At 43.0% G+C, this 12,878-nt stretch overlaps 1 protein-coding gene across 2 annotated transcripts in view; it reads left to right on the top strand.

The window, feature by feature from the left end:
• RNF115 (ring finger protein 115) overlaps window positions 1-12,878 on the top strand; it is an 85,297-nt gene that overhangs the window by 66,931 nt on the left and 5,488 nt on the right. For both annotated transcript variants that reach the window (XM_078355454.1, XM_078355455.1), the window contains 4 exons: window positions 7,130-7,201; window positions 8,353-8,425; window positions 9,379-9,472; window positions 12,172-12,287. In XM_078355454.1, coding sequence (XP_078211580.1) covers window positions 7,130-7,201; window positions 8,353-8,425; window positions 9,379-9,472; window positions 12,172-12,287 — 355 coding nt within the window. The remainder of the gene's footprint in view (window positions 1-7,129; window positions 7,202-8,352; window positions 8,426-9,378; window positions 9,473-12,171; window positions 12,288-12,878) is intronic.

Raw genomic sequence — 12,878 nt, 5'->3', positions numbered from 1 at the left:
GTGCTGAAAATAGAATGGGGGGCTGCAAGTGTGTGAGGCAGAGACACAGCAGAGAACCCATTTAAGAGGCTGTTGCATTAATATAAGCTAGAGATGCCAGTGGTTGAGTTGAGAGTAGTGAAAAAATGGTTTGATTTCAGATAGTTTGGCAATATGCATGATGGGATTTGCTGATAGATTGGATGTGGGGTATAACAGAAAGTAGAGTTATATCACCAGGGTTTTTGGCCTGAACAACAAAAAAAATGGAGCCACCATCCGCTGACATGGGAACACTAGGAGGAGTGAGTTTGGAGTTACATGGGAACACTAGGAGGAGTGAGTTTGGAGTTACATGGGAACACTAGGAGGAGTGAGTTTGGAGTTACATGGGAACACTAGGAGGAGTGAGTTTGGAGTTACATGGAGAACACTAGGAGGAGAAATTTAAGTTCATTCAGTTTGGAACATAAGTTTGAGGTGCTTACTATACAAGGGGAGATGTTGGGTAGGCAGAGGTCTTAGCTGGATGTAAAATTTGGAAGTTGTGGCCTATATATGGTATTTAAAATTATAAAACTGGGGCTGGGCACAGTGGCTCAGGCCTGTAATCCCAGCACTTTGGGAAACTGAGGTGAGGATCACAGGGTCAGGAGATCAAGACTATCCTGGCCAACATGGTGAAACCCTATCTCTACTAAAAATGCAAAAAACTAGCCAAGCGTGGTGGTGTGAGCCTGTAGTCCCAGGCTGAGGCAGGGGAGTCGCTTGAATCCAGGAGGCAGAGGTTGCAGTGAGCCAAGATCGTGCCACTGCACTCCAGCCTGGTGACAGAGCAAGACTCCATCTGGAAAAAAAAGATTATAAAGCTGGGTAAAATTGTCAAAGAAGTCAAGATAGGAAATAGTAGCGCTCAGAGAATCGAGGCCTGGGCCCTCAATGATTAGAAGTTTGGAAGATAAGGAAGAATAAGCAAAGGAGACTGAGAAGGACAGCCAGGGAAGTATGAGGGTACACCTCTGGAAGCTATGAAGACTCTTACCTGGTTTTAGCATGTGACTTCCCTTCCAGACCCAGTGGGTTGATTTTTCTCTTGTGTAAGTTTCTAAAACAAAATGTACACACTAGCTTCCTTCCCTCCACATCCTCCCAGACATTTAGCTTTAACAAGATTGTGTTTTTAATGAACAAAATTCAGTGTAAATACTCGGTCAACTGTTGTTCTTGAGCAATAGCTTGTATGCATTGGGCCTCCCTGAGCAGTCCCTGTCACTGCTGCTCTGTTACTACTGGAGCTAACATCTGACTTCCGGAGAGTAAGCAGCCGAGAAAGAGGAGTCATCAGCTCATCAGCTGCTGGCGAATTGTTCCTGCTGATCCCAATCATTCGTACAGAGTTAACTTTTACAGCTTCAAGGACTAGGCTGTCTCTTAAACTTGATTATTACCATTTACTTACTGGTCAGTTTAAGCATGTGATTATTTGCCCTTCTTGTCACTGGTAAATAAAGTGGGTATATGTTAGTTACCTATTGCTTTTTATAACACATTACCCCAGAATTTAACAGCCTATGACAATATTTATTTTCTCACTATTTTTGAGGGTCAGGAATTTGGGAGCAGCTTAGCTCTGTGGTTCTGGTGAAGGGCTTCATGAGGTTATAATCAGCATGTCCGCTGTGGCTGCAGGCACCTGAACACTTAACTGGGCCTGGAAGATCCACTTCCAAGATGGCTCCCTCACATGACTGTTGGCAGGAGACCTTAGTTCCTCACCATCTGGGCCTCTCCATAGGGCTCCTTGAATGCCCCTATTAATTGGCAGCTAGCTTCTCTTGGAGTTAGTGATCCAAGACAGTAATAGAGGAAGAAGAAAAACCTCATAGTGCCTTTTTATATCCTAAATTTGGAAGTCACACACTGTCGTTTCTGCTCCATGTTATCTGTAAAAGGTGGTGAATCACTAAGTCTAGCCCACATTCAAGGAGAAGAGAATTGTCTGCTCCACCTCTAAAGAATTTATGGTTATATTTTAAAATCACCGCAGTTTGCCCTCTAGCCACAAACTGTTTACACTTCTCCCATGTGAAGATGCACTCACTTTCTCCAAAGAGCTATCAAAAGTCTCCTTCTTCTGTAGCATCTGCTTGAAATATAGGTAGGTTGTCCTATATTATAAATAGAAGTTGTCCTTTAATTAGGTCCAAGTGTGGGCATGGCTCCTTGGGTATAGTTCCTCGGGTACAATTCCTTTTGATATGAGGACCTGTGAACTAGAGAGGACAAGTTATCTACCCATCACATACCCAACATACAGTGATGTGGACAGGCAGTGATTTTGAACAGGTATAGAGATTTCCTGTTCCAAAAGGGAAAATGGAGGCATAAGGAAGTCGCTGGTTCATAGCAATTCTGATAGTTGTCTCGACAGATGTCAGAAGTTCCTTGACTAGGACTTAACTTCCACTTCTACCCAGGAGTTTTCTGTGACTCGGGAGTCCACCCTTTTAGTCATCCTTTCTTTTCCATTGAAAGTAAATTTGTAGCTGCATAGTTTTCTTAGCCTGCTTCTTGCTGGTAGAAATTTGAGGGCCCAAAGACCTGTTTTCATTTTGTACTATTTTTGTACCTTTTAGTTTAGGCTGGAAGTGTTTCTTTTTAAAACTTTGAGTATCCTGTGAATCTTACTGGGATTCATGCCATTAGGCAAAAGCCACACCCACAAATCTCTTCTAAATAGGCTTTTTCCACCTTGGGCTTCTACTGGGATTGCTGAGGGTTTCCACTTGTAGTGGGTACAGTCGTGTCCCCCAGAAAGCTTTGCTCACATGCTAATCCTGATAAGGTCACTGTGAATATTACCTTGTTTGGAAATAGAGTCTTTACTGATATAGCCAAGTTATAATAGATGATACTGGATCAGGAAGGGCCCTAATTCAATCGTTGATAGTCTTATAAGAAGAGAGAAATTTGGCTCAGTGCAGCGGTTTACTCCTGTAATCCCAGCACTTTGGGAGGCCAAGATAGGTGGATCACCTGAAGTCAGGAGTTTGAGACCAGCCTGGCCAACATGGTAAAACCCCATGTCTACTAAAAATAAAAAAAAATTAGCCAGGCATGGTGGTGCATGCCTGTAATCCCAGCTACTCAGGAGGCTGAGGATGAGAATCGCTTAAACCTGGAGGCAGAGGTTGCAGTGAGCTGAGATCACCCTACTGCACTCTGGCCCGGGTGAGAGGGAGACTCTGCCTCAAAAAAAAAAAAAAAAAAGATAGAAATTTGGACATGAACACAGAAGACACAGGGAAGAAAGCCATGTGATGACAGAGACTGGGGGGACATACGTCTACAAACCAAGGAATGGCAAAGATTGCTGGCAACCACCACCAGAAGCCAGGAGAGAGTCATGGAACTGATCTCCCTCAGAACTTCCAGAAGGAACTAACCCTACTGACACCCTCCAGAACAGCAAATAAATTCCTTTTGTTTTAAGCTACCCAGGTTGTGGTAGTTTGTTATAGCAGCCCTAGGAAACTAACACAACACTCTTAAACTTAGTCCAGCTTTCTAACTGAATGATTTTTTAGGTACCATTTTCAGTCTTTCTGAGGTGGTAGTGGTTGTTTTGGAGACAGAGCCTCACTCTGTCACCCAGGCTGGAGTGCAGTGGTGTGATCTTGGCTCATTGCAACCTCTGCCTCCCAGGTTCAGGTGATTCTCATGTTTCAGCCTCCTGAGTAGCTGGGATGCCCAGCTAATTTTTGGATTTTTAGTAGAAAAGGGTTTCTTCATGTTGGCCAGGCTGGTTTCAAACTCCTGGCCTCAAGTGATCCTACCACATTGGCCTCCCAAAGTGCTAGCGTCATAGGCATGAGCCTCCACACCAGGCCCTTTCTGAGGTCTTAACAAAGAATTGTTTTAGCCTAATCCTTGGCTTCATCTGAAATCAGTCTTTTGGCGGTTCCCTGGATTCAATCTTTGTTTGAAATCTGTTCCTTAATTTTAGTGTTATTTACTATCTGGAGATGCTGGGAATTCTCAGAATTATGTAATTTGTCTGTCCTTCCTTTAATTCATCCCTCTTTTGCATTTTAAAGTAAGCAACAAGAAACCAAGAGGTACTTTCAAAAGTGGGTATCTCTTTAGTTAGATTATCAACCAGTCTGTGGACCACATTACCTTCCATGTTATGGTAAGGCAACAACTTTGCCAGTGTGGAACAAGGATCCCTTTCCCTCCAGTTTCTAATAAGATTTTTTCTGCGTTTTCCTAATCTCTCACCCTAACTTCCTCAAAGGCCATTAGTGTTTCTACTGCTTTTTCAAGGCTCTTCAAACTTCACTGATCCGCTCCTCAAAGTCCTAACTTCTGCCCAACTGCTGGGTTCAGTATTCTCATGTTTTAGGTCTTTGTTATAGCTAGCTGCACCCGTATCCAGATACCAAAATCTGTATGTTATCTATTGCCGTATAACAAATGACCTCAGAGCTTAGTGGCTTAAAACAACAAATATTTAATATCTGACAGCTTCACTTGGTCAGGAACAGGTTCATCTGGAGCAGCGTAGCTGGGTGGTTCTGGCCCAGGATTTCATGAGCTTGCAGTCAGATGTTGGCCACTGCGGTAGTCATCTACAGAACTGACTAGGCTGTACACATAATCTGGCAGTTTTGCTCTGGCTGTTGGAAGGAGGACTCAGTTCCTCATCACGTGGACCTTTCTGTGGGACTGCTTGATACGGCACTCTCCCAGAGCAAGTGATTGATCCAACAGAAGCACCAGGAGAAAACACCTTATCACCACCCCCACCTTTTTTTGAGAGAGAGAAAAAAAAAAAGGCTGGAGTGTAATGGCACAATCTTGGCTTACTGCAACCTCTGCGTCCTGGGTTCAAGTGATTCTCCTGCCTCATCCTCCTGAGTAGCTGAGACTGCAGGCACCTGCCACCATGCCTGGCTAATTTTTGTACTTTTAGTAGAGAAAGGGTTTCGCCATGTTGGCCAGCCTGGTCTTGAACTTCTGACCTCAAGTGATCTGCCCACCTCAGACTCCCAAAGTACTGAGATTACAGGCATTAACCATCACAGCTGGCCATTTCCCCCCGTTTTTTGACCTTGTCTTGGAAGTCACAGATTATCAATTCTGCCATATTCTGTTGTAAAGTGAGTCACTAAGTCCAGCCCATACTCAAGGGAAGATTATCAAATAATTTTTGGACATACTTTAAAAATAACACTAAGCATTCTGAAAAACAAATTGAATTTATAGACGCTGAGAGTAGAACGGTAGTTACCAGGGGCTGTAGGGCAGAGGGGGTGAATTAAGGTGATAGTGGTTGAAGGACACAAAATTTCAGTTAAAAGTTCAAGACATCTGTTGCACAGCATGGTGACTGTAGTTAATAATTCTGTAGTGTTTTCAGCCACGTGTGGTGGCGTATGCCTGTAATCCCAGCACTTTGGGAGGCCAAGGCAGGCGGATTACTTGACAGCCCAGCCAACATGGTGAAACCCTATCTGTACTAAAAATATCAAAAGTAGGCGGGCGTGGTGGTGTGCGCCCGTAATCCCAGCTACTTGGGAGGCTAATGCTCAAGAATTGCTTGAACCTGGGGACAGAGGTTGCAGTGAGCTGAGATCGTGCCACTGCACTCCAGCCAGGGTGACAGAGCAAGACTCCATCACAGCACAGAACAGAACAGAACAACCACCCGTGTTTTGTACATTTGAAAACTGCTAAGAGAGTAGATCTTTAGTGTTACTGTTGCAAATAAGTTTGTGAGGTAATGCATATGTCATTCCACAGTGCGCACATGCTTCAAAATACGTTCTATACCATAATAGAGACAATTTTTGTCAGTTAAAAATAACGAAAAATTTTAAAAAGGCAAGTAAACAAACAAATGGAACAGTGTAGTTAGCTGCTGTGGAACTTTAACAACAGGGAAAGTGTAATGTTGGCTGCTACCCTCGTTATGCTAGTTGGCCTAATAAGTAAAGTGGGAACCAGGGACTTAAAATTGCATGTAATTGCCCAGTGCAGAGGCTCAACGCCTGTAATCCCAGCACTTTGGGAGGCTGAGGTGGGAGGATCACCTGAGGTCAGAAGTTTGAGACCAGCTTTGCCAACATGGTGAAACCCCGTCTGTATTAAATATACAAAAAATTAGCTGGGTGTGGTGGGCACCTGTAATGCCAGCTACTCAGGAGGCTGAGACGAGGATCACGTGGACCCAGGAGGTGGTAGTTGCAGTGGGCCGAGATTGAGCCAGTGCACTTCAGCCTGGGTGGTAGAGTGAGACTTCGTCTCCAAAAAAAAAAAAAATCAGATCATCCAGAACACAGAAGATCTAAGGGAACAATTTCTTCAGGTTTTTCTTTTGCCGAGGTGTCACTTCCATATCTCTTTGGGTAACAAAGACTCATTTGTATAAAGAGCTGTGTTCCTGTGCCATCTGGAATATTCAGAGTGACACATGCCAAGCATGGATGTACTTATATGTGTTTGTGTCATAGTCATTGGAAACAACCTTAAAATGGAATTAGTGATTAAACTTTTTTTTTAAAAAAAGGACACTTTAAATGATATTCAGAAACCCAATGTGTACAACATACAAAAATGGAACTACCCTTGTTAAAGGGAGGTGGGTCCAGAATTCCACGGGCTCAGCATCCCCTTTAACCCTACCTCATATTGGTGTCAGATATACAAAGAACATAGTTTGAAAACTAGACTATACCATCAGATCCCCTTCTAGCATAATTCACAAAAATCTATTAATCTATAAGATAGCAGAGCAGCCGGGCATGGTGGCTCACACCTGTAGTCCCAGCACTTTGGGAGGCTGAGGTGGGTGGATCACCTGAGGTCAGGAGTTTGAGACCAGCCTGGCCAACATGGAGAAACCCCATCCCTATTATTTAAAAAAAAAAAAAAAAAAAATGATAGCAGAGCTCAGGAAGATAGCCATAATAACAAAATAGCACACTGCTGCGTGGCAGGCTGATTTCTGATGCTGTCTCTTGTGTAACAGCCAAGGAGAAGCCATTTTGGTTTTGGTTTAGGGACGTAGCTGGTGATCAGGCAGCCATGGGTCTGTAAAGTACTTTCATTAGTCTGCTGTCTTATCTAATTTTTTCTTCTCTAACAGAATACTACAACACATCTTTGCAGGATTCTTTGCAAATTCTGCCATTCCTGGATCTCCACACCCTTTTTCCTGGTAAGTAACTAACTGCTGTCTATCTTACTCTGTTGGAGTGACATCATTTTATTAGGTGCTGTCATTTCTGTGCAGTAGAGAAAAAGAGCTGCATAGGTGAGTATGTGGATGTAACTGGAGGCTGCTAGACTGCCATTATCTGCTGAGCCCAAACTTAATTAGAACTTTTTTTTTTTATTGCTCAGGCTCAGGAAGAGAGCTGTCCTGGTCCCCCAGGATGTTTGGGTGCTAGAATTGTCTTGATTCCTTTTATATGCAGGTCTGAGAGTTCTGTTGAGGTAGGGAATGAGTTGGTCCCTGCCAGGCTTGGTATCTGATTTGTGGGTTTCCCCTGTACAGGAATATTTTATTCCTTAAGAATTTCTGAAATTGAAAATATTATGCTGAACTTTGTTTTTTCAAAGTGAGAAGATTTGTCAGAAGAAACAATAGGCTCTAATTCAGAATCAGAGTGACGCTTATGTATGATAGGCATTAAAGATGGAATTTCTTCTTGTCTGGAAAATTATTTGCCACTTCTAACAGTGGCCCAGAAGGCTTCTTTGTTCAAAGGAACCTCAGTCCTTCTAGGACCTCTGTCATCTAGTAGTCTGGACCTCTGCTGATAGTATACCAGCAGCTGGGGAGGTGGGGAGAGAAGGTGTTGCCAAGTCCCTTTTGTAATTGCTCTGAGTTGTGATTCAAAGAGACTGCTATGGCTGCTTCTCTACTTGAAAGCTCCCCATTGTCCAGAACTGTGGGTGGCTTCTTATAATGAGGGATGTTTGGTGTAGATTTTGACCAGTTATGAAGGAAAACTCTCCTTAAAAAGCAGCTCCATCTGTGTTTAATATAAGTGGGCACAGAAAAGACACATTTTTGAAACCAACAGGCAATGAGTCACTCTTTTTGTTCTGGCATGTCATGTGGTACTTTAGGTAGCTTCACATTTTATGTTCTAGTTAAGTAAAATTCCTACAGAATGAGATAACTATCTCTAGATAATCTGTTTGATCTTGAAAATACACAGAATTCTTTGCCTCTTGATCCTGGAGGACTAGTGACTTTCCAGCTCTGAGAGAGAACGGGATCCCTCTGCCAATGTTTTTTCTGTGGTGTAAGGCAGAGCCTGGTCACTCCATCTAATGCTGTCTGTCTCATCTCATGTATAGGAGCGGGATGCTGCACTCCAACCCTGGGGACTATGCCTGGGGTCAGACAGGGCTTGATGCCATTGTAACCCAGGTGAGGAGCTGCCTTTTGAGGGTGTCTGTTCAGTGTGTCTCATGGTTCCACAGACTTCCTGCTTTCCTTCTGCTACTTTCTGAAATGGGAGTCACTTTGCTTTCTCTAATATTTTGAGCTTTGTGGTTTCCATTTTACTAAAGGGATGAATGATTTATGGGGTGAGCTCGGCATCCATGCACTTTCTAGATCCGAGAGAATTTCTAGAAGATGATTTCACCTCCGCAGGAAGAAAAGACTTCTATAACAAATTGTATTTTGTATTTTTGGTCTCTCTTGTTCAGTCCTATAAGGATTCTATTAACAAGTATTTCACAAAAAAGGAGGGTTTCCTCACATGTTGAAGCTGGGGTTTCTGCTAGATGGAACAAAGTAGGGGAAGGAAGCAGAGAAAAGGGTATTCCCATGCCGTGTATAATTGCTTCCATTTGTTTATGTTCATTTTAATTTGATTGGTTTTTCATTTCCCTTGCGGATTTCTGAGAATAGAAAGCATGTCCTTTAAATTCAGTCATCTTATAGGCAGTAATTTACCTATTTCTTGGCTTACGTTATGCTACTTTTCATACTCCTACTTTTTGTTCTTCCAGCAGAGTGAAGCTTTTGGACCAGTTACATATTACTTTTTATTAAGCTGTAGTTTCATTCATGACATCACAACCCTTTTGCTGCCTCTGACGTTGCTTTATGCCCAAAGGTGGGCCTTGCAATCAAGGGTTTGTCTGTAGGCTTATACCAATGTCACTCTGAAATTGTGAAGCAATTATGAGTGTTCTGGCAGCAGGAAAGGGGGAACCCAAGCCTCTCAGAGCCTTGCAGAAGTAAGAGTAACTAACATACCTGATATCTGCACTGTTTGTTCTCAGCTGGAGCAGCTCCCTCTCCAGGGATACTGAGATGTCTGCCACTTCGTCTTTTTCTTTCTCTCTCTCTCTTTTTTTTTTTTTTTGTAGCTTTTAGGACAACTGGAAAACACAGGTCCTCCCCCAGCTGACAAGGAAAAGATCACGTCTCTTCCAACAGTGACAGTAACTCAGGAACAAGTTGGTAGGTTCATTTTTATACTTACTCTGTCAGCTTCTGATCTCTGTTCAAAATCCCAGGATTTTCTGACAGGTGAAAAGTTTAAAAAATGAACAAAAAGAAAAAGAAAAAAAAAAATCCGTGATATCTTCCTATATTGAGGACCTTTTTGTGAAGCCATAGCCCTAATTGCTACCTGAGTGCCAGATCTGGAGAGTTCCTACCCCTTAGGTTAGTCGGTAGGTATTTCCTGAGCAATGACCATGTCTCTTTTTTAGGTGCCGTGGGAATAAAGGAGGTATAAAGATAGATGAGACTTGATTCTAGTAAGTTGAAGAAAAACTTACCAAATGATTAAAAACTGTATTGGACACATGATACTGACATTGGGGAAAGGAGAATAGAAAACAGTAGGAGGCTGGGAGTTTGTTTTAAATCTCCTTTGTGTCAGGTACAGTTAGGTATATTAGTCATAGATATTCTTTTATTTATAAGCACTGAAGGAATTTAGTGACGAGGGATAGCATTTTGGAGCTAAACCATCAATTTAGGTTTAGAATGAGAGATTTCAAAGACAAGGTGGGCCATCTTAGGTCATTCTATTTAAGGAAAGTATGAACTAACATAAGAATATCAACATATACCTGGTGTGTGAGTTCAGTAAAGTGGTCTTTAGGGAAGATTAGTTTGGGGCAGTGTGTGAAATATATTGGAAGCGAGAGAGAGCAGGAACAGGTATTAGAGTCTGTCGCAGCCGTCCAGGTGGGGTTCAGGTGATGGTGACAATGCTAAGAGAAAGGAAAGCATAGATTAAGATCATTTTGTTTTTGTTTTTGTTTTTTTAATTTTTATTTCTTTATTTTTAAAGAGACAGGGTTTCACCATATTGGCCAGGCTGATCTCAAACTCCTGATCTTGTGATCTACCTGTCTTGGCCTCCTAAAGTGCTGGGATTACAGGCGTGAGCCACCACACCGGCCAGATCATTTTGGAGAAAGGCTTTCCTCACTGATTGCATAATGGGATGAAGGAGGGGAAAGAGTCAGAAATAATTCTAAGATTTCCCAGCTTTGTAACTATAAACACGGTGCTGCCATCTTCAGGGATGGGGAAATAGTGAATGGCACTGGTTTGGGTAAGGAGATGAAGTGATGTTTTACATGTTTAATTTATTGGTTTTCGAGTTTCCAGGTGAGAATCCAAGTGAAGAGGAGCTGGGAATTGCTCTGAAGCTGATTTTAGGGAAAATTAAGTTGTAGCAAAGTATAGGATATGTTTGGAGGGTTAAGATAACAGAATTTGGGATACTAGCCGGGAGGCCATTGCAGCACACCGGGCATGAGAAGTAAAAGAATTAGGCCAAAGTTGGTGGGAATGGAGAGTAAAGAGTAAATCTGTTAAGTAGCAGACTGCTCCAAATGCCTTATCTGCTGTTGGGGCATGGAGCACATCCCAGCCGCTAGGCATATAGACTAGCTGGTAGTATTAGACATATTTGGTAAACTCAAAACTTGCTGCTTGGAACTCCCAGTATAGTTCGTGACTGTTTCTTCTCAGAGAAGACGGCTTTCTGCTCTTGATTTGGTGACCTGAGCTAAACTTTCGATTTGCAGTTCTGCAGCACCACTTATGATATAGCTTTTCATTAACTCTTTTTTTCTTTTCTGGGGGGATGGAGTCTTGCTCTGTTGCCCAGACTGAAGTGCAGTGGTGCAATCTCAACTCACTGCAACCTCCGCCTCCTGGATTCAAGCAATTCTCTGCCTCAGCCTCCCGAGTAGCTGGGATTACACGTGTCCGCCACCATGCCCAGCTAAGTTTTGTATTTTTAGTAGAGACGGGATTTCACCATCTTGGCCAAGTTGGTCTTGAACTCCCAACCTCAGGTGATCCATCTGCCTTGGCCTCCCAAAGTAGTGCTGGGATTACAGGTGTGAGCCACCATGCCCGGCCCTCATTAACAATTTTTACAGAGAACTTCAGGGTAGCCACACTGAAGTAGGATCCTTCATTCCATGCTGCAAAGAGCATGGTAAAAGTGGCAAGTGGCTTAAGACACTGAACTGCTAAGATTGCCGAGATGAATTTCTTGGCTGTGGTGGACAGGTTGACAATGGAAACTGACTGCCAGAGGGCTATCACATCTTTGGGAAGATGTTTTTTCTGTTTTACTCAACAGATCATCTAAGCCCCAGTTTATTTCTTCCAACTCTTTACATCAAGAAATGGGCCTTATGTAGTTCCTCTGTAGGCCTTTTTGGAGTAGGCCCCATTCATCATTTCTCCTTTTCATGTCTCTGTTTACTACCATCGTTACCCTCATTTTGAAATATAATTCATGCCTCTTACCTGCCTGCCACTCGAGTATACATACATTTTCTTTTGTCTCTTGTGCCTTTTCTTTTTCTTTTTTTCTTCGAGACAGAGTCTTGCTCTGTTGCCCAGGCTGGAGTGCAGTGGCTTGACCTTGACTCACTACAGCCTCTGCCTCTCAGGTTCAAGTGATTCTCCTGCCTCAGCCTCCAGAGTAGCTGGGACTAAAGGCACACGCCACCATGCCTGGCTAATTTTTATATTTTTTGTAGAGCAGGGATAATAGGCGTCAGCCTCTGCACCCGCCTCTTATGCCTTTTCTTTATGCATTTGCAGGGTTGGTAGAGACATTGGGTTAGTTTTTCTTCCTTTTCTTCGTTTACTGTAAAAGGCATTTCCTTCTTCAACAGATATGGGTTTAGAGTGTCCAGTATGCAAAGAAGATTACACAGTTGAAGAGGAAGTCCGGCAGTTACCTTGCAATCACTTCTTTCACAGCAGTTGTATTGTACCGTGGTTAGAACTGGTGAGTACAGCAAGTCATGGCTTCTTGGGGGATGATTGAGAGTACAGGTATAGTTAACAGTTCCTCGAGATCCAAGTAGATCAGATTTTATCCTGTAAATCCCTAGCTCACTCTGATAACTGTTACTTGTTTAGAACTTTTCTGGCCAAGGGTTACAAACTGTGTTCCACAGGCCACTGTGGCCTCCCACCTGTTACTGTAAATAATTTTTTTTTTTTTTTTTGAGATGGAGTCTCACTCTGTCACCCCAGCTGGAGTGCAGTGGTGTGATCTCTGCTCACTGAAACCTCCACCTTTTGGGTTCCAGTGATTCTTGTGTCTCAGTCTCCAGAGTAGCTGGGATTACAGGCATGTACCACCATACCCGGCCAATTTTTGTATTTTTAGTAGAGATGGGGTTTTGCCATGTTAGCCAGACTGGTCTCAAACTCTTGACCTCTAGCCGCCTGCCTCGGCCTCCAGAAGTGTTGGGATTACAGGCGTGAGCCAGTGCACCTGGCCAATTTTCTGTCCCTTTAAACAAAAAGTTTGCTGACCTCTGCTCTCGATCGTATGGAAAGTAATGGGCAGTTACCCTCTTGTCATAGATCG

Source organism: Callithrix jacchus, chromosome 18 (assembly GCF_049354715.1).
Source record: "Callithrix jacchus isolate 240 chromosome 18, calJac240_pri, whole genome shotgun sequence".
NCBI lineage: Eukaryota > Metazoa > Chordata > Mammalia > Primates > Cebidae > Callithrix > Callithrix jacchus.
Note: the sequence above shows the minus strand (reverse complement) of the source record. Positions and strands in the feature narration are given on the sequence as shown.